This window comes from Sorex fumeus, unplaced genomic scaffold (assembly GCF_029834395.1).
Source record: "Sorex fumeus unplaced genomic scaffold, SorFum_2.1 ptg000265l, whole genome shotgun sequence".
In the NCBI taxonomy this organism is placed as follows: Eukaryota; Metazoa; Chordata; class Mammalia; order Eulipotyphla; family Soricidae; genus Sorex; species Sorex fumeus.
Genome location: NW_026606322.1, coordinates 10,499,220 through 10,525,669, shown reverse-complemented (window position 1 = coordinate 10,525,669; position 26,450 = coordinate 10,499,220). Strand labels below are relative to the sequence as shown.

The window sequence follows — 26,450 nt, the reverse complement described above, 5'->3', positions numbered from 1 at the left end:
TGTGGGTGTGACTGCCAAGCTATTGGAAAATGGGGAACCTGGGTGGAGGAGGCCCAGTCCTGATTCGAGCTGGCTTGTAGATCTCAGCCACGGGTCCCACATACCTGGGTTCCTCTGTCAGTTCCTTCATGGGTGAGGCTCGTCCGAGTGTGTAGAGAGTGGCCTTGAGCATGGCTGTGGCTCTGTTCTGGAGGTTTTAGACTGCCGGGGCTCTTTTTGGGGTGGGGAGGGGAACTCAACCCACCCTCCTCCGAGGTGCCCCAGTGAAGACAGCCTGACATGGGTTTAAAATTTAGGAAATATATATATATATATATATATATATATTATATAATACACACACGGTCATGGTCACAGTCCTCCCATTGTTCATCGATTTGCTCGAGCGGGCCCATTAACGTCTCCATTAGAGACTTTGTTGTTATTGTGTTTGGCATATTGAATACATCACGGGTAGCTTGCCAGGCTCTGCCATGCGGGCGAGATACTCTTGGTAGCTTGCCGGGCTCTCTGAGAGGGGCGGAGGAATCGAACTCGGGTTGGCCATGTTGGCTGCATGCAAGGCAAACGCCCTACCTCTGTGCTATCGCAATACACACACATACATATATAATATATATATATATATATATATATATATATATAATGGTAATGCTAGTAAAAAACCTGGGGTGATTTTATTGAGATTAGATTAAGGATATTTTAGAACAAAGAATATTACCAGAGATTGGGGCGAGAGCTATAGTACAGCAGGGTAGGGTGCTTGCCTTGCATGAGACTAATGCTGGTTCTAGCCCTGGCATCCCATATTGTACCCCCAGCACAGCCAGGAAAACCCCTAAGCATTGTTGGATGTGGCCTAAAAACAAAAAACAAAACCAAAAATAATATTAACAGAGATAATATATATATCATTATATTATGGTAAAGGTATAGCTAAATCTAATGGTTATAATAATTCAAAAATTTGTGTGCCTAATAAGAAAGCTTCAAAATACAGAATAAACTTCTATAATTGCAATGTGAAATAAAAAGTAATTATAGTCAGAGAGTTCACTGCCCCTGCCTGAACATTATAATTGATAATGCAACCTGGCAGAAAACCAGCACTGTTAAAACAGACATGAGCAACACAACAACCATCTGGCATGATTGACATTAACAGGCGACTCTTTCAACACCAGCTTCTCCAGAATATATAGAACTTTCAGCACAATGACCAGTAATCTGTACCATAAAAGAAGCTTCAATAAATACTAAAGGATTCAGGCTATGCTAGCCAAATAGCATATTACCTGCCCACGCTGCAATCAAATTAAAAGTTAATAGCATTATAATGTTTAGAAAAATTTCTCTAAATTTAAGAGGGAAGTAATATACTGCTAAATAATATATTAATCAAATAAAAAAAATCAAACCAGATAGCAATGTATTTTGAAATAAATGAAAATTAAATACAACTTACCAACATTTGTGAAAAAAGAAGCAGTACTTCAAGAGAAACTTAAAGCACTTAACACCAAGACCAGAGTGATAATACAGCACTTGACTTATAGGTCTAGGACCTCTGGCATCTGGTATGTTCTCCCAGGCTACCAGGTGTGAGCCCTGAGGGCAGAGCCAGGAGTAAACCCTGAGCACAGCCAGGTGTGGCCACAATACAAAACAAACCAAAAAAAGCACTTAACACCCATGTAAGAAAAGAAGGCTTCAAATCAATTTTCTCAGCTTCTACATTTAGAAACTAAAGAAAAACTAGAAAAAGTGAAATCCAAAATAAGAGGGAAGGTAATAATAAATATAACTATAGAATCAATGAAATCAATAAGGAAAAAGAGAACAACAAAACTTTGAAGAAATTAAATTAACAAAATTCTAACACTATTAATTATATATAATTTAAATATATACAATAATCAGGAGTGAGAGATAACAAATTATATAAGTACCAAAAGAATAATATAATATTTTGGACAACTTTATGGGAATAAATTTGAAAGCATAGATAAAAAAGAAAAAAATCTTTCAAAACACAAATGATCAACAGTTTCTCAAGAAAGAAAATAATCTGAATAGCAGCAAATCTTTTATTTATTTATTTATTTATTTATTTATTTTTACTGAACCACAGTGAGATACAATTACAAAGCTTTCATGTTTGAGTTTCAGTCATACAATGATCAAACACCCATCCCTCCACCAGTGTACGTTTTCCACCACCAATGTTCCCTCCCTCCCACCCACACTCACCTCACCACCCCATCCCCTCCCTCTCTGGCAGACAATTTCCTTCTTTCTCTCTACTTTGGGGCATTATGGTTTACAATACAGATACCGAAAGGCCATCATGTTTGGTCCTTTGACTACTTTCAGCACACATCTCCCATCCCGAGCAATCCTTCCAACCATCATTGACTCAGAGATCCCTTCTCTATCCCAGCCACCCACTCCCCCAGTTCATGAGACAGGTTTCCAACCGTGGAGCAATCCTCCTGACCCTTCTCTCTACTGTCCTTGGGTATATTTAACTGGTAAACTCTACTAAATATGTGGGGATTAAATATTATAATTTCCACCAGAAAAAACTTTTAGAAATTCAATGTAAGAGGGTTCGGGGAGATAGTTCAATGGACAGAACACTTGTCTGTCGTGTGGCAATCCCCAGCAGCACATATGTTCTCTGAGCACTTCAAGGAATGATCCCTGAGCATATAGTGAGAAGTAAATGCTAGCACCACCAGGTGTGACCCAATGCCCCCCACCCCACAAAAAAAGGAAAGGAAAAAAGAAAGAAAAAGAAAAGAAAGTGAGGAGATACTTTTCAATGCACTCTGAAGTCACATTATTCTAGTATCTAGATTTAAGCATTACAAGGAAAGTAGAGACTAGCACTGGTTTCTATACTATTCAAAAACATCTCATAAATTGACATGGCATACAGCAAGTAAGCAACTTCTATTCGTATGTAAAATATGTTTAGTATTCCTAGACTCAGAGAATAACCTAACAAATCATTCTAAATATCACATAAACCCCCCAAACAACATTAACACAGAGTAAAAGAAGAAATGATATGGAAAATCTGTATCCTAAATAAAGTAGTTTATCCTGGGATCATTCTGGCTGCTTAGGATGTGCATTCCCTGCATAATGAATGCTACAAATAAATAAATACATGGCTAAATAAAGTCTGGATGCTATTTTAGCTTTTTGTCAAAAAAGTATAAATACCCTCTGGATTTTTTTGCATTGCAAAAACAGAAACTAAGTTGATATTTCATAAAAGCAGGATGATATCATGTGAGCTTTTAAAAAGCAGACCTACCAGTATCACTTATCAATATAAGTGCAGAAATAATTCAGCCAACTTTTAATCCATCTGTACTAAATAAAGAAAGCCCAAAAAAGGAACAGAAAAGAAAGGAAAATATACTGGATGTTTCCATTTACAGAAAAATTTACAAAATGAATACTAATGAATAGTTCATTCTCATAGAAAAAAGCAGATGAGCTGGAGCGATAGTACAGTAGATAAGGCACTTGTCTTGTATGCAGCTGACCCGGGTTTGATCTCAGGCAGCCCATGTGTCCCCTGAGCACCACCAGCAGTGATCCCTGGATGCTGAGTTGGGAATTAGTGCTGAGCACAGCACCAGCCAGTGTGGTTCCAAAAAACAGAAAGGGAGGAAGAGAGGAAAGTGGGAAGGGAGAGAGGGAAGGAGAGAGAGAAGGGGTAGGGAGAGAGAGAAAGAAGGGAAGAAAGAAAGAAAGAAAGAAAGAAAGAAAGAAAGAAAGAAAGAAAGAAAGAAAGAGAAGGAGGAGGGAGGGAGGAAGGGAGGAAAAGAGAGAGTGAGAGAAGCGGTAGGGAAAGAAGAAAGTAGGAAAGAAAGAAGGAAAGAAAGAAAGAAAGAAAGAAAGAAAGAAAGAAAGGGAGAGAGGAAGGAAGGAAGGAAGGAAGGAAGGAAGGAAGGAAGGAAGGAAGGAAGGAAGGAAGGAAGGGAGGGAGGGAGGGAGGGAGGGAGGGAGGGAGAAATTATAGTTTTTTTTAATATGGAAGAAATCAGGAAGGAAGTAGGAGAAAAATTTGATAGAGGAAAGAAATTGGAAAGGGTATACAACACACATATGTCTGTTTTAAATGTGATCTCCATTTTATATAAGTGATAGTTGGAAAAGTTGCATTTGAACTTTCTCTACACCGCAAGGTCTCTTCCTTCTAGTTACCTCATTTTCAATTCCTCCATTTTAATTTTCAATGAGAGTATTTTTGAAATATTCACTTAATTTTACTATGAGCCTTTCCCACCACTCTACTTATCTTTGAATATTTGCAAAATTCAAATAAATGATAGCGACCAAATGCCTTGTCATACCAAATTCTGAATCTTCTCTATTTATTTTAATTCTGGTAGTCTATTTTCACAACTCCCTGTTTATTTTATGACAGTTATTTTTTTTAGTCATATTGGTTAAATTCACCTTGACTACTACAATTAAAAACAATCACGTTTTTATTTTTAAATTTAAAAAATACCTAAAGTAGGCTATAAAACATATCAATTGCGAGTTGATTGTTGAGGAACAAAATATAGGGGAGTTTAAGCCATGGTAAATCATAGACAATCATGATTTAATGTGTGCCTTCTTTATAAATCTGAGAAGTATTAACAATGGCTCATTCAGATTCTACCATTAAAAAAACAAGAAATGAAGAATAATTGTCTACTACTGCTCAAGCTAGTGATTTGAGACTTTGTGATTTGAGTCGGCACTCCATCTACAGCAGAGGTGGTCTCATTAACAACATCTGCCGGACAGCTGGGATAGAAAAGGGACCACTAGGGTCTGGAGCAGTAGCACAGTGGATAGGGCGTTTGCCTTGCATGCGGCTGACCCGGCTTCGATAACCAGAATTCCATATGGTCTCCTGAGCACTGCCAGGAGTAAGTGCAGAACCTGGAGTAATCCCTGTGCATCGCCAGGTGTGACCCAAAAAGCAAAAAAAAGGGGACTACTAAGTAAATGATGGCTAGAGGGCTAGCTCGGGATGGGAGATGCATGCTAAAAGTAGACTATGAACCAAACATGATGACCTCTTAGTACCTAGAAGGAATGTGCCGGCCACAGAGGCAGGGTGGGGGGGAGGCAGGGGGATGGTATCCAGGGAGGGTGGCCGGAAGGGATACTAGAAACATTGGTGGTGGAGAAATGGGCACTGGTGGAGGGATGAGTACTCGATCGGATGAGTACTTGGTCATTGTATGACCAAAGCGTAATCACAAAAGTTTGTAAGTCTGTAACTGTACCCCACAGTGATTCATTAAAAATAAATAAATAAATAAAACCAATATCTGCCAGAGTTAATAAGTTTGTTTCACGGCCTTTATATTTGTTTGATTTTCACCACTGGAACAACTGAGCTGACTGTTATTATAGCAATGAGTATGTAACTCCATACCTAAAAAAATTAAGGATGGTCTCCTTTCAGGGCTTGTGTTTGAGTCAATATTTTCATCCTTGGTAACCTATAGAATTGGAGTCTCTGTGTACAAACTAGTCTTGGAATACAATTAATAAAGTTCTTGAAGTATTAGTCAAAGGCAAACAAGACCATCTGTCCTGGGCACAGAAAAAGTGGTGGACAACAGGAGTGGATAGAGATCTGAAAATAAAGCAGCTGATCATGAACATGAAGTAAGAATCTTACACATTTGTATCTTTATTAATCTCTTCAAGTAGCAAGTATTAAGCCCAATGCCTTGTTACAAAAGTTGTTGAATTTAAGTTTAGAATTACCTGCAGACTAATCAGTAGATTGCAATAACTGATCATTTTCTGAAAATAAGGGAAACTAGCAAAGTCAGAGCTTAATATGTTTAAGACAGTTTGTCGATTTAGGCTCAAGAGAAACTGCCAATCTCCATTGACTTAATTCCCTACGGTCTCATTTGGTGAAACTGAAATATTCTAAAGACATTTTCTCATGGGAATACAGCAACAGATGGCATATCCAACAGTCAGCAAAATGGAAAGCAGAATGTACTATTTGAGATTATTGAGAATGGTGTTGGAAAGAGTACTTATTGAGTTACTAATTGGAATTAAGTTGAGAGAGAAAGAAGAGGCCATTGTGGATAGACAACGCCATTTAACTATAGTAAATAAGTAGGAAAATGATTTCAGTAATCACATAAAAAGTAAAATAGGGATCTTTGTCTAATATCTTAGGCAAAGCTATCTATTGTCTGAGGTCATGTGCTTGTTCCAAAGATCTTGCTTAAATGTACCTTTATATCTAATGACTTACTGGGCCTGCTCGAGCAAATCGATGAACAACAGGAGGACAGTGACAGTGACAGTGACTTTTCCCATAAAGTCTCTGAGAATATATAGCTTAAAATTTTCTCATCTTTCAGGGCTGGAACAGTAGTGCAGTGGGTAGGGCACTCCCCTTATACAAAGCTGACCTGGGTTCGAGCCCTGGCATCCAGTATGGTGCCTTAAGCATAACCAAGAGTAATTCCTGAGTGTGGAGCCAGGAGTAAGCTTTAATCATAACTGAATGTGGCCCCTCCCCAAACCAAACCAAAACAAAACAAAACAAAACAAAACAAATGCTAATGTTCCAGTTACATGGAATTCTGAGTTGTTTCTTTAGTTTTGAAACATAAAATCTATATTGCCTTGCCAATGTTTCATTAATAGTACATGATAAAGTCCCTTCAAATGTTGTTCAAAAGAAGTTTTCATTCAATGTGTTTCAATAGATAAAATTTTCTTGTTGAAGTTCCTGAACAAACTATTAAAGAATTGCTGTGGGACATGGGGGTGGGGGGTCGGGGGGAGGCATTAAGTTCTTCTTGATAAGAAAGGGCATAATGCCTACTGAGTTCCTCACAATATTTTGCCACATTTGTATGCAGTGGATATAGTTCGATGTTACTAATGAAATATCTAAACATGTGGATTTACTGTTAACATTGTATAGTCAAATAATGTGTTTCTGAGTAATTCGATCATATGGCCATATGAACTAGTGGAGCACAAAGGAGCTCAAGGTTTTCTGAGAAGTTTTTCAATAAAGGATGCCAATGTTTCTTTAATCTTTCCAGGATTTTGTGGGTGATAGCAGCAGTACAGTTTTTAAGAAGGGGTAATGCCTTCAAACATTCTTTTATAGTGGTTCCAGTAAATTGTCTGCCTTGGTTCTTAGATGTAATAGTTGGTATTAGTAAACTTACCCCACATTGGAAGAAAAACCAAACAGTGTTATAGTTAAAGAAGATTTCAGCAACAAAGACTTCAGTAAGAAAATATTTCAGCCCATCTAGGGGAGAAAAATATCCCATGGAGAATAGTAGGATAAATTCCACCTGAAACAAATTTTTAAGGGCCATTGAGACTTTTATTCTATTTTATTTTTATTTTAAGGACCATTGAGACCTAGCCATGACTTTTATTTATAGGTTTTCAAGGGTTATGTTGATCACAAGCGTATATATATATACACACAACGGCCAGGATCAAGAGATTATCACACCAAGCTCCCGGAAGAGAACAAAGCAGAGTCTCTTACCCCGTGCCTGACTGTCCTCACCAGGGCCTGGTAGCCGAAGACCTCCAGAACCAGCCACAACCATGCTAAGACCACTCTCCACACGCATGAAGGTACCAGCAGAGGAACAAAGGCATGCGGGTCCCAGGGCTGAGATCTCCAAGCCTGCTCGGATCGGGGCTGAGCATCCTCCACCCAGATCCTCCATCTTCCAGTAGGCGGGGGTCACACCCACCAACTGCCCCCAGCGCCGTGTAATCCCATCAACGACCAAGACTCAGAGACTATAAAACCCAGCTCCCGGAAGCACGTGGCGGGGAATGCCTTATTACCTCATTCTTGCTTTTGACAACCTGGCAGACCAACGAATGTAACCTGCCCACACAGCAGAGTCTGGCAAACTCCCTGTGGTGTACCAATATGCCAAATACCAGTAACAATGATGAGTCTCATTCTCCTAGCCCTGAAAGAGCCTTGAATGTGGCACTTTTTAGAGTCTCAGGGCAAGGACGAAGGAGACATTACTGGTGCCTGCTCGAGGCAATGGACGAACAACAGGATGATCGTGATCGTGATATGTATATGTATAATATAATTATATAAAAATAATCACATTTGTCCTTTTAAGATTTCTGCACCTAAATATATTTAAGATACTAGAAATTTGCTTTTCCATGATGAGTAAATTTATGAGGAATGCAATATACTCATTGAAATCATTTTGTGCTACAAATGATCATCTAAAGAGTTGCAAGAATTTCCAAGTGAAGAACGTACCACAAGTTTTCCATTATTCTTTTTCCAAATTAGGGACTGAATGCGGACATTTGATAGTAACCTTTTTGACACAGCTCAGAGGTTTATCTCTTGGAGGTTTGATAGTATCATAACTTGGCTGCTTATATGACAAAAATTACCTGCTAAAGAATTTTCTTTAACTTCCACAATATCTCTATTAGAAAGGGCATCAATCCTTGCCATTACCATCTATTTGATAAGAATAAATTTAAACATCCCTTAACTCATGCACTTTTGATTGGAATTTCATCAGAGTTTAAAAACTCTTTTTGTTTCCAAAAAATCATCTGTCATTACAGAAGCGTATCTGCTATCTCGATACTTGTTTTGTTTTTCTCTCACCTTGGACTCATTGATAAGCTTCTAAGTTTGATACACTCTACCATCAAAAAGAAAAATGACTTTTTCTCAAATAGAAACTATCTTTTAAAGGAGAGTTTAGATTAGCATTTTAGAGATTGCTTAATCATCTCAATGTTTAAATTTGTGTGTGATGTATCAATAAATAATTGGTCAGTATTCTCAGTGAGAATCACTAATAAAGCTGAACACGTTATAAAACATTCCTTAATTGAAGTAAAGGAATCCCCTCTGGTAGGGTGGCAGAATTCAAGGTGGTGCAGAACAGTAATAGTAACATAAATACTAACATGATTAGGAGAGAGCAATAAAAACAACTGAGAGGTTAACCAACTGATCAAACAGTGTTGTATGTACTATATGAGGAGCTTTGAGGTCAAACAGAAAGCCTAGAACTAATTCAGCCGAAGAACCAATGAGTTTTGCAATGCCTTCTTTTCCCAAAAGATGGGGTACTAGACTTTGCAACTGAATTGAAAGGGAGAGCAAAAGCACAGTTGATGTGATAAAAAATTACATGCTGATGTGATAAATTACTGCAATTTCTTGGGGTCATGCATATTTTAGTTGTGGTACTCACCGAGGGTTGCACACTTTAACTGAAGTGTTTGCATATACTTTGTTGTAGTGAACCAAAGATTGCATATTTACAGTGTGGTCAGGGAGTCCAAATGGCACTGCCATGAAGATCTTGGAATCTGGGACAATGCCATGAATTGGACTACAGTGTCAAGGAGAGCACTGTACCACTCCATCACTTCTCTGAGCACGCACAGTTTCTCTCTCTTTCTCTTTGTCTCCCTCTCTCTCACTCGATCGCTCGCTTGCTCTCTCCCTCTCCCTCTCTGTACTTCTCAAATGAACAATTTTGTTCAAGTCATATCATGTGAATAGCCACAGACGACCTAGATGATCTTTGAAGATGTTATTGAAAAAGAATTGTTTCAAGAATAAGTGTTTAGTAAATGTATATATTAAGTAGGCACTTTTTTCCCAGAAGAAAGGAACGAATTAGGATGACTCTATAAGTCATTTGAAAGTGAAACCTGTTTTTCTCTTATTTAGTGAGATCTGGAAATGCCTAAGAAATGGCTCACTCTCTCACAGCTCCCATGCAGTTTGTCCAGTCACCAGACATGGATGAGATTCTGTTCCATGGGTCAGAATCAGAGTGGTATTCAATCCACTGGAAAGGGAAGAGTTAACATGGTACTCTGCACCTTAGTCTTCAGGTGGAAAGAACACTTTTTAATGTGAATGATTGTGAAAACACCTTTTTATTCATATTTTATTTCTTTGCATTGATTTCAAGGAAGATTAAGTGTCTTAGTAGAATATAAAATCAGTATAATCACTAAGAAGGAAAATAAAAAGATACCTGTGTACTTTGAGTCTCCCAACCTGATGGTTGCTGCTTTGAATCCCAATAAATCACACATTCAGGCATATGGAAAAGAGAGAGCAAATACTCTCTCTCTCTCTCTCTCTCTCTCTCTTTCTCTCTCTCTCCTTACTCAAAGCCAAATTCTTGGGACAAAAAGATATCATGAGACAAGGATGACCTTACTTAAATATTTTTATTTCTTTTGGACTCTCTAATATGAAATTGTTATAATATTTGTCTTGATTTATGATTGCATGGCATAACTTTCTACCCATTTACAAGGATATTTTCTGTATAAATATAGAAATGGATGACCTTGTCAACCCAAAGCAAAGTTTTATTTTTGACTGATCAAAGATAACTACACTGGTTTGTGAGTTTGAACAAGTCTCAAAGGACTTCTGTCTGCCCTGCTCTTCGACCAACCACACCTACTAACAGCACAACACAAAAACAGAAACAGAAAAGAGAACCCAGAAAAAAAAAAGGATGGAAAGGAGTGACCTGACTCCAACAAAGATAACTAAACAGGCAGGAATCAATTTTGAAAAACTGGATTTGAAACAGACTAGAGAGTAAAAGTACTCAAAAGCAGAGTCAACACTACTTATCATGTGAACGCACTCAAGACTCAAGTGGCTAGGCACCAGGGGGCCTCAATGAGTATCAAGTTTGATGGAAAGCTCTGGTTTGTGTTGATGGGTAGTACACACAATATTGCGGTAGGATTTCCAGGAAAATTATGTAACAAAGACCACCCAAGTGAAAATAGAATTTATTTATTCAGGACTTGGAAGCTACCCTCACAAGTATTTGGCAGAGACTCTTAGACAAGAGGGGAGGAAGGGAAGGCAGAAAGTTTAAGCAATGGTGATCCATTCAGCTCCAGTGAATCTTAGGAGGATGAGAAGTTCTCTTGTTTCAGGTTAACTTAGAAATAGGGTATTTTGTGGCCTGCAAGTAGATTTGGCTTCCTCTAACTGATCCTGATTTCTAAATACAGAAAGCTGTTAGTCACTGAACTGATGATACCTGACCATTCTGAACCATTTGCTGCAGATGTTGTGATTTAAACAGGTTCCCAGACATGTTGCTGCAGAAGTTGTGGGTCAGAGTGTGGGTCAGAGGTCAAAGCCTATTGTCATTTATGTTCTAACCATTATCTGACTATTCAGCCTCTCAGTGTAGAGGCTTGACAAGTCTAAGGGTTTCCTTTTCTTTTGCCTTATTTTATTTTTTTCTTTGTCTTTCGGTTTGGGCTAATACCTGGCAGTGCTCAGTAGTCACTCTTCCAAGGCTCCTGAGAATGTGTACTCTTGGCCTTTGAGCTGTCTCCCTGTAACCTCCCCTACACCCCTCCCTGGCCATGGATTCCTTTGCACAGAAGCTTTTAAGTTTGATATAGTCCCACGGTTTATTTTTGCTCTGTTGCCTATGCTTTCTGTGTTAAGTTAAAACACACACACACACACACACACACACACACTCTATAAACCCTCTTTTTTTTTTGAGCCGGGGGGCCATATGGCCCCCAGGATATTCCAAGGGGGTAATGGGTGAAAATTGTGTAAATGGGAGGGAATCATGGTCTGAGACTATGGACAAATCTGTGTAATGCAGGGGCGGGGTGGGCCTAGGGGACATTGTGGGTGTGTGGCTGTCCCCTTAGGAAGTAAACAAGGTTAGAGGGGGGCCATGGTTGGAAAAAGGTTTGTTTAGATCAGAATCAGAGAGCTTATTACTTATATTTTCTTCTAGGAGTTTTATGCTTTCAGGTCTTATATTTAAGTGTCTGGTTATTTTGAGTTCCTTACATGATGTGACATAGTAGTCTCAATTTCATGCTTTTGCATGTGGTGTCCAGTTTTTCAACACATTTATTGAGGAATTTTTATCTTTTTTGGTTCAGAGAGATAGTATTGGGGTTAAGACATCTGGCTTGCATATAGTTTACCCTGATTTGGTCCCCAGCACCACATAATGATCCCCCAGGAATTGCCAGGAATGACACCTAAGCAGAGGGTGAGGATCCCTGGGCCCCATTGGGTGTAGCCTAACTCCCTTTCCCCATATTTGGAATTTATCCTTTCTTCATATATTCTTGGGCTGGAATGATAGCACCGCGGGTAAGGCATTTGCTTTGCATGCAGCTGACCTGTGTTTGATTCCTCCGCCCCTCTCAGAGAGCCCCTGCAAGGCAAGCTCCCGAGAGTATCCTGCCCCCATGGCAGCACCTGGCAAACTACCCGTGACGGTTTTCATATGCCAAAACTAGTAACAAGTCTCACAGTGGAGATGTTATTAGTGCCCACTGGAGCAAAATCAATGAACAATGGAGGACAGTACTACAGTGCTATTCTTTTCTTTGTTTTGGGAGGTGGGAGGCACAGAGGTCTAGCTACCACTCCCAGTGATACCTACCTGGTTTCACTAAGTGGCTAAGCTGTGTGACTTTCAGTGTTCTGCCGGCAATATGGTGCTGGGCCCCCTGGCCCATGCCTGGTAGTGTCTGAGGTTAAACACTGAGCCTCAGGCACACCTGTCTCTGGCCCTGCTACTGGAGATATTTAAAAGCCTGGCAAATTGAACATAGTTTAGTTTTTTAGATATTAAAGTCAAAAATCACATAACAGTATTTGGTCACATAACATTGTTAACTTTCTTTTTTTAATATTTGGTTGCCACAACTGGCAGTGCTCAGGGCTTAGTCCTGGCTCTGTGCTCCTCGAAGGGGCTCTAGGGACCATATGTGGTGCCAAGGATCAAACCCAGATCAGCCACATGCAAGCAGTTTTTAACTTTCTAAATATACTTTCCCATCTATTCTTTCACACTTTTATTCTTACATCAACTTTGTGACTCTAATTTCCTAAGGTCATTAAATGGATTTGGACTAGAATCAGGATTAGATCATATATAGAGCAGAGATTCTCAACTTTTTACTGTCTTCAAAGCAGCAGCGTTCTGTAGACCAGCTGTTGAAAACCAGGTTCCGTACACTGGATGAGGTAGAACTAAACAGAATGAGGTAGAGTCACTTGTAATGTCATCGATTTGCTCGAGCGGGCCCAGTAATGTCTCCATTGGAGACTTTGTTGTTACTGTGTTTGGCATATCGAATACCTCACAGGTAGCTTGCCAGGCTCTGCTGTGCGAGCGAGATACTCTCAGTAGCTTGCCGGGCTCTCCGAGAGGGGCGGAGGAATCAAACTAAGGTTGGCATGTTGGCTGCATGCAAGGCAAACGCCCTACCGCTGTGCTATCGCTCCAGCCCACTTGTAATGTATAAGTCAATTGTATATAGCAGGATCTGTCACAAATGCTCTCTATTTCATTAAAGTTAAGTCTTGGTGGATCACAGCCTTTTGCAGATTCCTTCTGGGCTGTCATGTGGAAGGATTAGATTCATTACTATAGCTCTGGAGGGCAGAACTCATTGCAGTTGTTGGGGTCGGGAGTTCCCTAGCCCTGGGAGGCACGGAGAGACCAGACAGACAATGTTCCTGCAGGAATTCAAGCGGGGTTTTATTCGGACCAGCATGCTGGGGCTCTGCAACATACCCAAGAGCGGGCAGAGGCTGAGAGTCTCGAACTCAGAAACAGGTCATCTTTTATGCAGTTTGAAAACAAAGACCACATATTTTGCACATACATGTTTTGCTAGGTTCCTTACGGTTTTTCTTGCAGTATCTCGACCCAAACATCTTGATCCGGTCACATAGTTTCAGTTTCCAGGATGGTTAAAACACTCTATCTATCTTTAAATAGTTATGTCTTACTCTAGCCCATACCTTACACATCTACTGGGTTCAATCCAATTTTGTAAACTCAAGGCTGCTGAACTGTTTACAGAAAGCAATTTTTGCAAGTTAATTAACTCCTTCCTAGCCTTCCTAGCTCTTTTCACAGTGAGCAGAAGAGAGGTAGATTTCAATTTAGAATGTAAAATGCCTTCTAATAGAGACACTTGCCCCCAGAAGAGGTTGCCCTTTGAAATGATCAATTCCTCATCTCTTACAGTTCTTGAGTAGGACTCTACTTTGATAGTATGTGAACTGATCCAGCCAGTTAATCTTGAAGGGTTTCATAAGTTTCAAGTTCAAGAAATTTTGTTAAATTCCAAAAAAGGGATATAGATATTTTAATTACAGCACTTTAAAATCATTTAAGTTATCAATAAAATTGCTGTTAGTTTCTCAACGTCAGTGACATCTATCTTATTTTCTTACTGGGATAATATTAGTTCATACTACTATTTGTCTTAGGGGAACAATTTCATACTTCTTTAAAGGATATGTTAGCACACCACACTTAACTCCAGACTACCAATATCTCACAACCCATTAGATATATTAGATCTATCAGATTCCCTTACTAGCCTTTATCCAGCCATCCTCCTCCTCCTCATAGCTTTGAAGGTCTGACACCAGGATGTTTTCTCTTCCTGCTTTTGTCTGTTCCTTGTTTTACTTCTCTGCATCATACATATGTGTCAGATCATCCAGTACTTGTCTTTCTTCCTCTGATTTGTGTCATTTAGTATGACCCCCCCCCCCAGCTCCATCCATGCTGTTATAAAAGGCAACGTTTCATCTTGTTGTCCAGATATACTCATTTTCTTTATCCATTCATCTGTAAATTTGGGTTGTGCCCATTGTATTGGAGTATGTGAGCTCAATATTAACCTATCGATTCTTCTTTGAATTAGTATTTTTGTCCTTATACCCATACACATCCAAGAACATTTTAAAAAGTGAATTTTAAGTGAAAACCGTCCTTATGAAGCATTGTCTAACACCATCTTCCATCAGTATTGTTTTCTGAATGTGCAGTTATAAAACTATACACCAAACGCATTTTACTCATTTTTGATGTTTTAGAAATTGTAGGCAGGGATTCAATTGTAGGAACTCCTTGGAATGATAAAGGGTAGTACTTTAATTTGCAAACTTAAACTATGACCACAATGATTTTCTTCGTTATGCCACCTTTCTTACTGTTTCTTCAAACCCAAAGAAACATCTTACCTTCTTTTCTGGTTTACAAATAAAATGATGCTGAAATAAAGCACAGAGACCTCTTCTATACCTGAACTGTGATTATTTGGTTTTCTTCAAAATGTGGCTTCCCCCCAGGGTTATTCTTTTCTCCCTACCTTTCATTTGCCCTAAAATATTTACTCCCTAATTTTACCAGGAGGATATTTCCTTTTACTACTGGGTTGTGTGGTTTCTCTTTTGAAAACCAATACAGAATTATGAGGTTGTCCAAGAATCTGAGACGCAGACATTGCAGAGTTAACGTAGGCAAGAGATGACGGTGTGCGTGTTTGGGGGTGGAGGGGGGGCGGGAGAATACCCTCTGTACCCATTGCCCTCTCCTCCAAGAAAAAAAGGCAGGGAGATGCCCTCTGCGTAAATCCAACTACTCTGAGCTGTCTTTGACAACTTCCGGGATCAGACTTCAGGTGCTGTTTGAAATTCTTCTGTTTACCATACCTATTTACCTTTTGTGGCTGACATAATTGCAGAGGTCCGCATATGGCCAGGGAGAGGAAAGCGATGCCACGAGACTCGCTGGAGAGTAGGCGATAAGGAAGCACAACAGGTATCTAGGGAGGGGTTCTCTGAGTGCAGGGAAGGAATTATTAAGCAGCGTGCAGCAGGGCAGGACCTGTCTGCAGGTGCAACCTGGACAAGCCAAGCGGTGGCCGCCTTCGGAGAACGGCTGTGTGCTGCTTCCCATTCCGATGCCTCGGGCCGGGCACCCGTTTGTCTGAAACGGACCGAACATCCTTCCCAGTGGCCCATCAGGGGGACGCTTGCAGACTGGTGAAGATTTCTTTTTAAAGTCCCCCTCCTCCCCTCTTTTTTTTCCCCCTCCTTTTTTTTCAGGTTGAGAGGGGAGCGATAGGTTGGCGTTTCTGGCTGGGATTCTCACGCATGAGCCAGGGACTCAGGTCCCGGGCAGTCCGGGGGTCCGCACCGTCCCCGGCCCGAGGCTGCTGACCCCCGCGGGGCGCGGGCGTCGGTGTCCGTGTGCCCGGCCCTCGCCCTGCGCGTTGCCAGCTCTGCCAGCGGGCGCCGGCGGCGGCGGCGGCAGCGGCGGTGTCGGCGCGTGGCGGGCGGGCGGGCGGGCGGGCACCCCGGGAGCGGGCGTGGGGGGCTCCGGCGGGGCCCCGCGGGGCGGCAGCGGCAGCATGCGGGGCTGCGGGCCGCTCGCGCTGCTGTGCGCGCTGCCCTGGCTGCTGCCGGCGGCGGGGGGCCGCCGCGACCCCCGCGACCCCGCCAGGGGCGCAGACTTCGACCGCGTCTACAGCGGGGTGGTGAGCCTCAGCACCGAGAACATCTACTCCTTCAACTACACCAGCCTGCCGGGACAGGTAAGAGCCCGCGCCCCTGCTGGGACTCCCCGGGACTTGCCGCATCTCCGGGCAAGCCCCCCACCCTTGGCTGCGACGGGGTCTCCTGGGAGTCGAGCTGGAGCCGGGGGACCCCCCTCGTGCCCTTCCTTCTCGGACGCCTTCCCTGCCTGCCTGGCCCGAGGCGCCGGCGCCGGTGCCGCATCCTCCGGTACCCGGGGACTCGCACCTCGTTCTCACCTCGCGCGCCCGGCTGGCCTGCGGGTCCCGGCCCCCCAGCTGGGCCTTCTCTGGGGACTGTCGTGATTTCTAAGGTTGCACAAGAGGAGGCGCAGAAAACGGCTCCGGTGCTCGGCATCCCTAGCCGGGAAGGAACCTGGTTTCATTAGGGTGATTCATTCCAGACCCTTCTATTTCCTAGCGGGTGGCGGGGAGAGGGCGGCTCCGAATCTAAAATGGAAAAAGGAGCGAGAATTAGACGCCAGCTGCACCGCGCGGCTCGCTCGGGAAGCACCTCCTGCGTCTCGGAGCCATGGGCATGTCACACGTATGTGCATCCGAACAGTCCCCAGGCCCCGCCGAAAAGGATGGAACCGTTGCCATCAGCTGATCTCTGGCGGGTTTGATTTGAAAACTGTTAAGTGGGTGATTTGTATCTAAGTCCTAAGTCTATTTCTAACCAGAACGGAGGTGAGGGAAGGGGAGGAAATGACTGTTCCAATCACCGTAGCTTTGACACAGAACTCTGATTATATAACGTCAGAAAAATGCAGAGTTGGATTTTTCTCCCCTCGTCCCCTAATAGGAACAGACCTAAAGACAGAGAGCAGGGAACGTTTCCCAGCATATCTGCCTCTGAATAAGTGGGAACCACTTGCTATGCCAGCATTTTCTACTCTCCCCGGAAACTGCACAGTTGATAGGGATTCCATGGTTCACCACCCTCTTCCTCACCTAGGATCCAGAGAATGAGAATTTAGATACCTAGCAACTTCCTATGTGCCAATCTTGACCCCCAAATTCCCAAGTGTTGTGCAGTGAGTGAGCAGTGCCCACCTCCCGCTTGGTACTCAATCTCACCAAAGCAGCCCAGCCTTCATCCCTCTTTCCCTCCACTGACCGTCAGGTCCTGTGTCCTGGAGTAGGCCAAATGGTTATGTTCAGAGAGCATTCCATTGCCCACTCCTGGTAAGTCTTTCTTTCTCTCTCTTTCTCTCTCTCTCTCTCTCTCTCTCTCTCTCTCTCTCTCTCTTTCTTTCTTTCTCACACCTGGCGATACTCAGGGGTTACTCCGCGCTCTGCACTCAGGAATCACTCCTGGTGGTGTTGGGGGACTGACCATATGGGATGCTGGCAATCGAACCCAGGTTGGCAGCATGAAAGGCAAATGCCCATTTGATAGGGATTCCATCATTCCATAGGGGAGTACTATCACTCCTAGAGGTGGGGATAATTTTCGTTCCCTCAGATTGTTGTAACTGATCTCTCCCGTCCCGGGATTAGCATGGAACTGCTGATATTGACACAGGAAGTACGTTTCTAGCCCTGTGATTGATTCTGACCAGATCAAGTCCAAAAAAGCCCCCCATGATGTTAATATCAGTTTCCTTCTAAATCATTGGCAAAAAGAGGTGGGCCTGGTAAGTCCTACAACAGGCCTTAGTATTTCTTAAACTCTTTCATAGAGATTAATTTTTTTCCCCATCTGCTATTTTGATCTTTATCCATAGTACTCAAGTGTTTGTCTCTACTAGGGCACATATAGCTGCTCTGGTTGCAGTCAATATCATGTTCGTTTCTACATCTCTGTCTCTAGCACAGAGCTTAACACTTGTTTTAAAGCCTTATTCGTGTTTTTGAAAAGCAAAATAAATAGATGGAGAAAGATTAAGGGGATTTTAAATTGAAGCTAAATAAAACAGCTAAAAAATACATTCTGTGTTAATGAGTTGAAAATGTGAGACTCTTTCAAATAAAACAATTTGTTATGACATACTTTGGGGGCTTTTGTTGTTGTTTTGGTGCTGCAACTAGCTCACTCCTTCCTGGCTTTGTGCTCAGAGATCACTCCTAGAAGAGTTCAGGGAACCATATGTGGTGCTAGGGATTGAACCTAGGTTGGCTGCATGCAAGGCAAGCATCTTACCTGCTTTACTATTTCTCTGGCCCCTCTCAGGACAAATTTACTTTAATGAAGCAAAATTCTCATATAAAAATCAAAGTTTTTGATTGTTTAAGATGATACCACTTCTATTTGCCTATATGTGTATTAAAATGCTCTTTATTTTATAAAACAATGGTGATAGTTTTTAAATACCATTAAATAACAACAGTAAAAACGGACAAGTCCAGTAGTCTCTAAAATTTTACTAGTCTGAGAAATAGAATCAAAAGATCATTCAAGTATCATTTTTATGCCGATATGCAGTGATATAAGCTAGTTCTTCCCAGTCGTGACAACTTTCTGAAATTCCCATTAATATAAAAATAAGACCGTGTAATCCTCAACCTACTTATGGGAAATCACCCTCTTCTCCCTGTAGTCTGTATTCTCGTGCAGTTCTCCAGAGATGGAATCCTTCTGAGCTCCTCCTGCAGACTATTTGATGTTTCTCTTGATGGCCTGCTCTATTCTTGGTCCTGTTTGCTCTGTTAGTTACTAGAAGCGCCTCTGTCCAACAGAAGGAACACAATGTTGTTGGAGGTAATAGGATTTTACTGAAGGTTTAAAATAACAAGGAATTTCCAGAACACCACAAATTAAGCAATTGATTAGATTAAGTCAGAAATCTCAGAAACAGTCTAAATTTATAATCTACCAGTTTTCATTCTCCACCTGGAGAAATTTCAAGTCAGTGGACCTTTCTTTCAGGCCCTGATTTCTCACCCTGTCTGGCCATCCCCAAGTGATGGTCTCCTACCATTGCGTTTTTCTTATGTCAATCAGTTTTCCTTCCACTGCTGACCTCAGATTCATTAAAGAATTCTATTAAATTATTGATTTATTTTTTAGTCATGTCCTGTGGTGCTCAGTACTCCTAGTTCTATACTGAGAATCACTCTTGATGGGCTCAGGAGATCATCTGAGGGGCCGGGGATTGAACCTTGGTCATCTGCATGCAAGGCAGGTTTCCCACTATGGTTTCAGCACCAACATTCTAAGAAGCAGATCTTTGAGTTAGAGAGAAGATGTAGTTGGACATGGTCATTTTCCTTTACCCTGAGCAAAGTCTTGGTCAGGGCTTCCTCACTGCAGAGGTCGTTTTCCTACCCACCCCTCTTCAGGGCAACAAAGGTTTTGGTTTAGGAGGGGGGTAATGTGTGGTGATTGGTTTCCATTGTAATACTTTTTTTTTCCGTCCTTTACCCTCCAAGTGCTGTTATGTTTGTCATTTTTATCCTTTGACTTGGAAGAGGAAACCTATGCTAAGTTTAGGCTTCAGTGAAGAGAGGAAGCTGCTGCAGAAGCATTCATTCGCTCCTAATCTTTCCAGCCACCCACTGCATCTCCTGTGCCAAACGCTGACCCATACAACTACTCAGCCAGGCATGTGCCATGCTAGCAAGCTCAGCTCAGCACAAGGAAAAGCGTGTGCCCCACATGCCTTCCAGGCAGAGAGTAAAGTAAATAAGAAACTGCCATTTAAAAAAAAAAAGTGCTGAAATAATGGAATGGCTGGTTTAGAGAAGACTAATGAAAATAATGATTAAAAGGGCAGTTAGGCAAGGCCATGGTTCACTTCCTTTCAGAAGCAAGTGTTTGAAGAGTCCTTTTCAAGGGAGTCGGGTTTCACCAGGGTGAGCACTCCTCCAGCCAAGGCAGAAGGAAATCACCTTGTTGAGAAAACCTCCACCTACGTATTTCATTATGACAGAGGGCACAAACTCAGGTTGATTGGGAAACTCGACTTCTCTGGTAGAACCAGGTGCCAGCAACTAGAGGATATTTATTAGTATTTGAAATAGAAGGTGATAATAAGCACTTAAATAAAAATCTCACCATAGGGCAACAGGATGTGTTGTCCCTGAGGTCTTCAATGCAAAATTCATCACTCACCAAGATTGGTGTAATTTGAAATGTTTCCCTCAAAATATTTATTTTATTTTGTCTATTAAAAAGAGGCACTTATGTCTTATTTTCTGATGGTTGAGGAATAACTTTTTGCTTTCATCTTGTCAACCAAAAGCTACATACTTAGAACTACTCTTGCCAGCCTCTTGTATCTAGATTCAAGAAGTCTGTTCATGGGACCAGAATGATATTGCAGGAGATAGGGTGCTTGCCTTGCAAGCCGCCAACCTGGGTTTGATGCCTGGCACCCTATCCCCCAAGACCACAAGGAGTAAACCCTGATCACTGCTGGGTGTGGCCCCCAAACAAAAAACATAGAAGAAGAAGAAAGAAAGTAAAGAAAGCCCAGCCTGTTTATCCTATTCTCATAAACAATGAAATCTACCTCTGGTCAGTACAGTGGTAACTTCTAGCTGTACACATTGCTAGTTACAGACAAATACAAACTTGGGTGTAATAGACTATGGGAGCGATAGCACAGCGGGTAGGGCGTTCGCCTTACAAGCAGCCAACATGGCCGACCCGAGTTCGATTCCTCCACCCCTCTCGGAGAGCCCGGTAAGCTACCGAGAGTATTCGATATGCCAGACACAGTAACAACAAAGTCTCCAATGGAGACGTTACTGGGCCCGCTCGAGCAAATCGACGATCAACGGGAGGGCCTTTACCTTTACCTTTACCTATTCTGGTCTATTCTCCCTGTGCTTTTTATCCACAGAAGACAGCAGGCACACCTGCTGGTCAGCTCCTTGTCCTGAATTGAACAGTACTGGTTGGTGGGAAAAGAATCAGTTCATTAGCACACTATTTGTGTGACCAGGCACTCATTCAGCCAGTTTGGGCTGTTAGAATATCACAGACTAGATGACTTGAAAAAACCCAAATCTGTATTTGTTGCAATTCTGGAAGCTGGAAGTTCAGGATAAAAAACATCAGCATATTTTGGTGTCTCATGAGAATGGCTTCCGGACTTGTAGACAGTGGTCCAGTGGCCTTCTAGTTATATCCTTGCCTGACTCCCTGACGTAGAGGTTCACAGTTCTCTCTGACCTTCCTTCCTTCCTTCCTTCCTTCCTTCCTTCCTTCCTTCCTTCCTTCCTTCCTTCCTTCCTTTCTCCCTCCCTCCCTCCCTCCCTCCCTCCCTCCCTCCCTCCCTCCTCCCTCCCTTCCTTCCTTTCTCTTTTCCTCTCTTCCTTCCTTGTTTTCCAGGTTTTGGGGGTGGAGAGGGGTGTTGGGTTTGTCTTTTGGGCTACACTCGGTACTGCTCAGAGCTTTCTCTTGTTTCTGCATGCTGAAAACACTCCTAGGAGGGCTTGGGGAACCATATGGGGTGCTATCAAAACTAGGTGAGCTGTGTGCAAGGCAAATGCCCTACCCCATTTTACTATCACTTGCTGCTAGGCCACTCTCCTATCTTTTCTTATAAGGGCACTAATCCCATCACAAGAGCTCCTTCCTCATGACCTTCCAAGGTCCTCACCTTCAAACACCATCAAATTAGGTGTGAAGCTTCAACATGAAATTTCACATGACTTTTTTGCACAGGAGAACACAAATATTCAGGTCCCTACATTTTTCCCTGTGAGTCTGAAAATAGTCATATGGGTGACATGAGGGGTTGATATCACTCCAGTTATGGATCTGATTTTGGGGAACCCATATTCTGAAAGCTTAGACCTGTTAATCACATGCTAAATTGAATGATGGGTTCTGTAATTATGTGCTGTTATCTATCCAAAGATGGCTATCATGCTCTTGAAATGCAGTACCTCCAAAATGAGGTGCACTTCAACATGAGAGTACTCAACAAGTGTTTTTAAGATAGTATTTTAAAAACTAACATAAAATGGAGAGTTAATTTTTCTCTTGGACCTGCAGATGGAGTTCAGAGGTAGAGTGCCTGCCTTGCACAGATGAGGCTAAGTCCCTTCCTTGGCAGCACCCACATGCCCACTGGGATTCTAGCTCCCCAACAAAGGTCTTTATTTTCCAAGTTTATCACAACCTAGTGTGCCCAAACAGCTGCAACTCAAGTGTATGTGAGAGCCACAATCAAGTGTGTGCCAACCTCAGTCATTGCCACAACAGCACAAGAAAGGGAAGAAACAATTTTTACAATTTCACATTTTAATGACATTTTGTATGTATTGGTTTAAATAAAAATACATTCAGAAAATTAAATTCACCTATTTGTAAAAATTCACCTTTTTATAAAAACACATACATGATACACTATATATGTATGCAAATATATTTTATAGGTGCTATACCTAGCAGTGCTCAAGAACCTGGAGCCATTCATAATGGTGGACACTGAAGGTCCACACTGAGAGGTGCTGATGGGATTTCTGCTAAGCTAGGGATCCACTCAAGGTTTTAAACATGCAAGGCATGTCCTCTATCACTTGAGAAACCTCCCCAGACCTCACATTATATTATTACTGGGGACACCACTCCAAGTACTGTACTGTTTCTAGAGAAACCAAATAGTTCATTTTGTTGGATGAAATGATACTTGAAAACTCATAATATATAACCCCAACTTAGACAGACAGAGAATATATAACCCCAATTTAGACAGAAAAAAAAAGGAAAAGACATTTCAAATGAGGAATACTATGAATGATTTCTCTTTTGCAAAACTATCTCAAAGGAGGTATGTAAATTTCTACCACAAAGTGCCTAATGTCTGACTTCACTATTGGTTATGATAGATAGCCATCACTAGTGACCATTACCTACCTTCATGAATTTGTTATGAGCAACAAGAAAATATTTTAGAGCCCGAGAGATAGTACAGGAGTAAAAACTCCTGCCTTGAACTTGCTTGTAGTGATCCCTGAGCATAGAGCTAGTGGTAAACCCTGGCCACTGCCAAGTGTGGTCTACAACCCCCATCACCAAGCAAAGCAAAAAGAAATAGAAAAGAAACTATTTTAATTATATCGTTTTTCCATTTATAAGCTAGCATACTTGAAAGCTCTCATCATCAGCTAATGTTTAAGTTGCTTACAAACTACTTTAAGCTTCTATTTGTAAACAAACAAAGTGAGTCTTCATTTTTTACCTTAATTTACATTTTTTCTAAATGATGAATTGATGTCCTAGCATCCTATCCATAACAGCAATCCATGAGATTTTATTTAGCATGATTATGATGAACTCTTGCATTTAAATGGATGTCATGTGTTTCAATCAATTGCAGTTGCTATCTTTAACTTCAGCATGTTATTTTTGTTCAGGGAAAGTCAATTTGATTTTGCTTCTGCATTATTTTTAAGACCCTGATTTCTTCCTAGCATGAAAAATTGTTAAGGATCCTCAGATATAATACTTATACCAGGTGTGGAATCAACCATGTGAAAGGACAGTCCGTTCCTTTGAGTTTTAGAGATTGTGGTTTCAGAATTAGAGGGCTTCATTGTTGCCATTAGCAGTATTACTATTGTTAATATTTTTGAAGCCATTTTAGTTTGCAGAGTTAAAGAATATGTTATGTTGTGAGTTCATACTGCCAATTCAGATTTTTTAAAAAGCAAGGATATTACTTAACTTCATTGACTTGACTATATCAATTCTTTCTCCCATGCACAGAATCCCATTATCAACTTAAGGACTCATTTACTTGAACCCACAATGCACACACAACAGTTTAGGTACTATTATTAATATTACGACCAAAAATAATATTGCTAGAAGCAATTTAAGATCTTTTTTTTTTTTGGTTGGAGAGGGGTTTAAGTCACATCTGATTGTGCTTGGGTCTTACTCCTGGTTCTGTGCTCAGGGATCACATCTCTCAAGATGGGAGGACTATATGCACTGCTAGGGATTGGACCTGGTAAACCACTCGCAAAACAAGTACCTCCCACTATCCTATCTCTCTGACCTTAAGTTCATTTTGAGGGTGGGGGAGGTGGGGGGCAGTTCACAATCAGTGGTGCTCAGGCTTACTCCTGGCTCAGTATTCAGAACTGACTTCTGGCAGGATTCAGGGAACCACATGTGTGTAGATCTTGGACTGCTGTTAGCAAGACAGTAGCCTTATCTGCTGACCTTACTCCAGCCCCTTGAAATCTGTTTATATAGTTCCATTTATCTAAGAAATATTTCATTATGGATATTGAGTCAAATCCCTGTGTATCAAGGTAACAAGCACAGTACCCATTGGTGCAGTTATGCCATCAACTTGTTCATTTGTTTTAATTATAAAGTTTAGGGATACTATATTTTTAAACAATTTTTTAAAATTGAATCACAGTGAGATACACAGTTACAAGGTAGTTCATGTTTGGGTTTCAGCCATATAATGTTCCAACATCCATCCCTTCCCCAGTGTATATTTCCCACCACCAATGTCCCCAATTTTCCTCCCCATCCAAAATACTATATTTTTTAAGAACAAAAATCTGCAAATCTTGTATGGCCAAAGAGGTCTAGTTTCTACCTGTTACATTCTACTGTTCTTTTTTAGGTAAACATTAAAAAATTACAATTTTTAAAAACTTATACAGTAAGGTGTTTGTTTTAATGTTTTTTTGTTTATTAATGTGTCTATTTTTCTCTCTGATATCGTATCTATTGTATATATACTTTATGATGAATATTGAAATTAGGCATGGTACTGGGACTCTTTCCACTCTTGAGAAGACTGTATTCTCTCTTGAGCACATTACTTTCTCTCTCTCTCTCTCTCTCTCTCTCTCTCTCTCTCTCTCTCTCTCCCCCTGTTCCCCACCTGTGCGCAAAACTTCCAAATAAAATCTGTTTTTGCTTAACAAAAAAAATATTGAAATTAGCTATCTTTTTCTTAGGTACTAGTTAGTACCACAATTAATTAATGAATATGTTCTGCAAATTTCAAAGAATAAATTTTATTTATTCTCTTTATTCTCCTGCCCTTGGTTAGTTGTGCTGTATCTGAATTGTGAGAACATGTAATCATAATAAGCTATACTATTTCCCTTAAGGCAATGAACTCTGCAATTGCATATACATTTAGTGTTTCTACTGAGTCCTATGTTCATTTCCTCCAGTAATTTTAACTATCTAAAGCTTATTCTCTAAGAGGTAACTCGGGAATAGTTTATGGAGAAATATCCTTAAATCCTTCCATGTTTTTAACAGATGAATCATGATCTTTGTACTTAAAGGTTAGTAAACTGAGCAAAAAAAAAAATCACTGGACTACATTTTTCCCATTTTATTTTAAATCTATTACTCTTTTGGCAAACGTGAAATTCTTTCATCATAAGTAATTTCACTTTCATGCCTGGATTTCTGAAATACTCTTTTTCATTTAAAATACTAGGACTTTACTAGATTACGTTTAATAGTTCAATTTTTACCAGGTATGTGACATTAGCTTTTGCTATATAGCTTCATTTTTTTTAATGAAAAACATTTTTCTTAGAATTTTAAATAATAATCAACTCCCGTGCTGGATTATCTTCTTTAAGAATTACTTCGTACCTATGCTGCTCTCTCTTTGTTGTCACCTACTCCCCAACTCACAAAATTTATTTAAACACCAAGGTTTACAAAGTTGATGATGATTTGTTACTGGCATTCACTATTCCAACACCAATCCCACCACCACTGTCACCTTCCCTCCACCATTGTCTCCATTTTCCCAAGCATCCCTTACTTCTGTCCCCACGGCTGGCCCGCAGTAATTTATTTGATATTGCTTTTTACCACTAAATGCTAACAGGATGATCAAAAACTACTTCCATAGAAGAAAATTTGTGAAAATTGTTGTATCTGACCATGGGGGCATTAAGTCTTTGAGGGTTTTAAGCTGCTGTTGCGAGACTTCTGTGTTAATGTTTTTGTTACTTGAGATTGTTTGACTTCTCCTTACATCTTATCCAATCTGGGGTGCTACTGCTGGGATGTCAGTGTTGCAGAGTTTGGAGCT

The 26,450-nt window shown here is 41.0% G+C and overlaps 2 protein-coding genes across 3 annotated transcripts in view; one reads left to right on the top strand and one right to left on the bottom strand.

The window, feature by feature from the left end:
- Window positions 1-26,450, bottom strand: part of SPICE1 (spindle and centriole associated protein 1) — a 158,411-nt gene that overhangs the window by 62,347 nt on the left and 69,614 nt on the right. The gene's annotated exons all lie outside the window — the stretch shown is intronic.
- Window positions 16,277-26,450, top strand: part of SIDT1 (SID1 transmembrane family member 1) — a 108,867-nt gene continuing 98,693 nt past the window's right edge. For both annotated transcript variants that reach the window (XM_056109280.1, XM_056109279.1), the window contains exon 1: window positions 16,277-16,479. In XM_056109280.1, coding sequence (XP_055965255.1) covers window positions 16,297-16,479 — 183 coding nt within the window. In that variant the 5' untranslated portion in view covers window positions 16,277-16,296. The remainder of the gene's footprint in view (window positions 16,480-26,450) is intronic.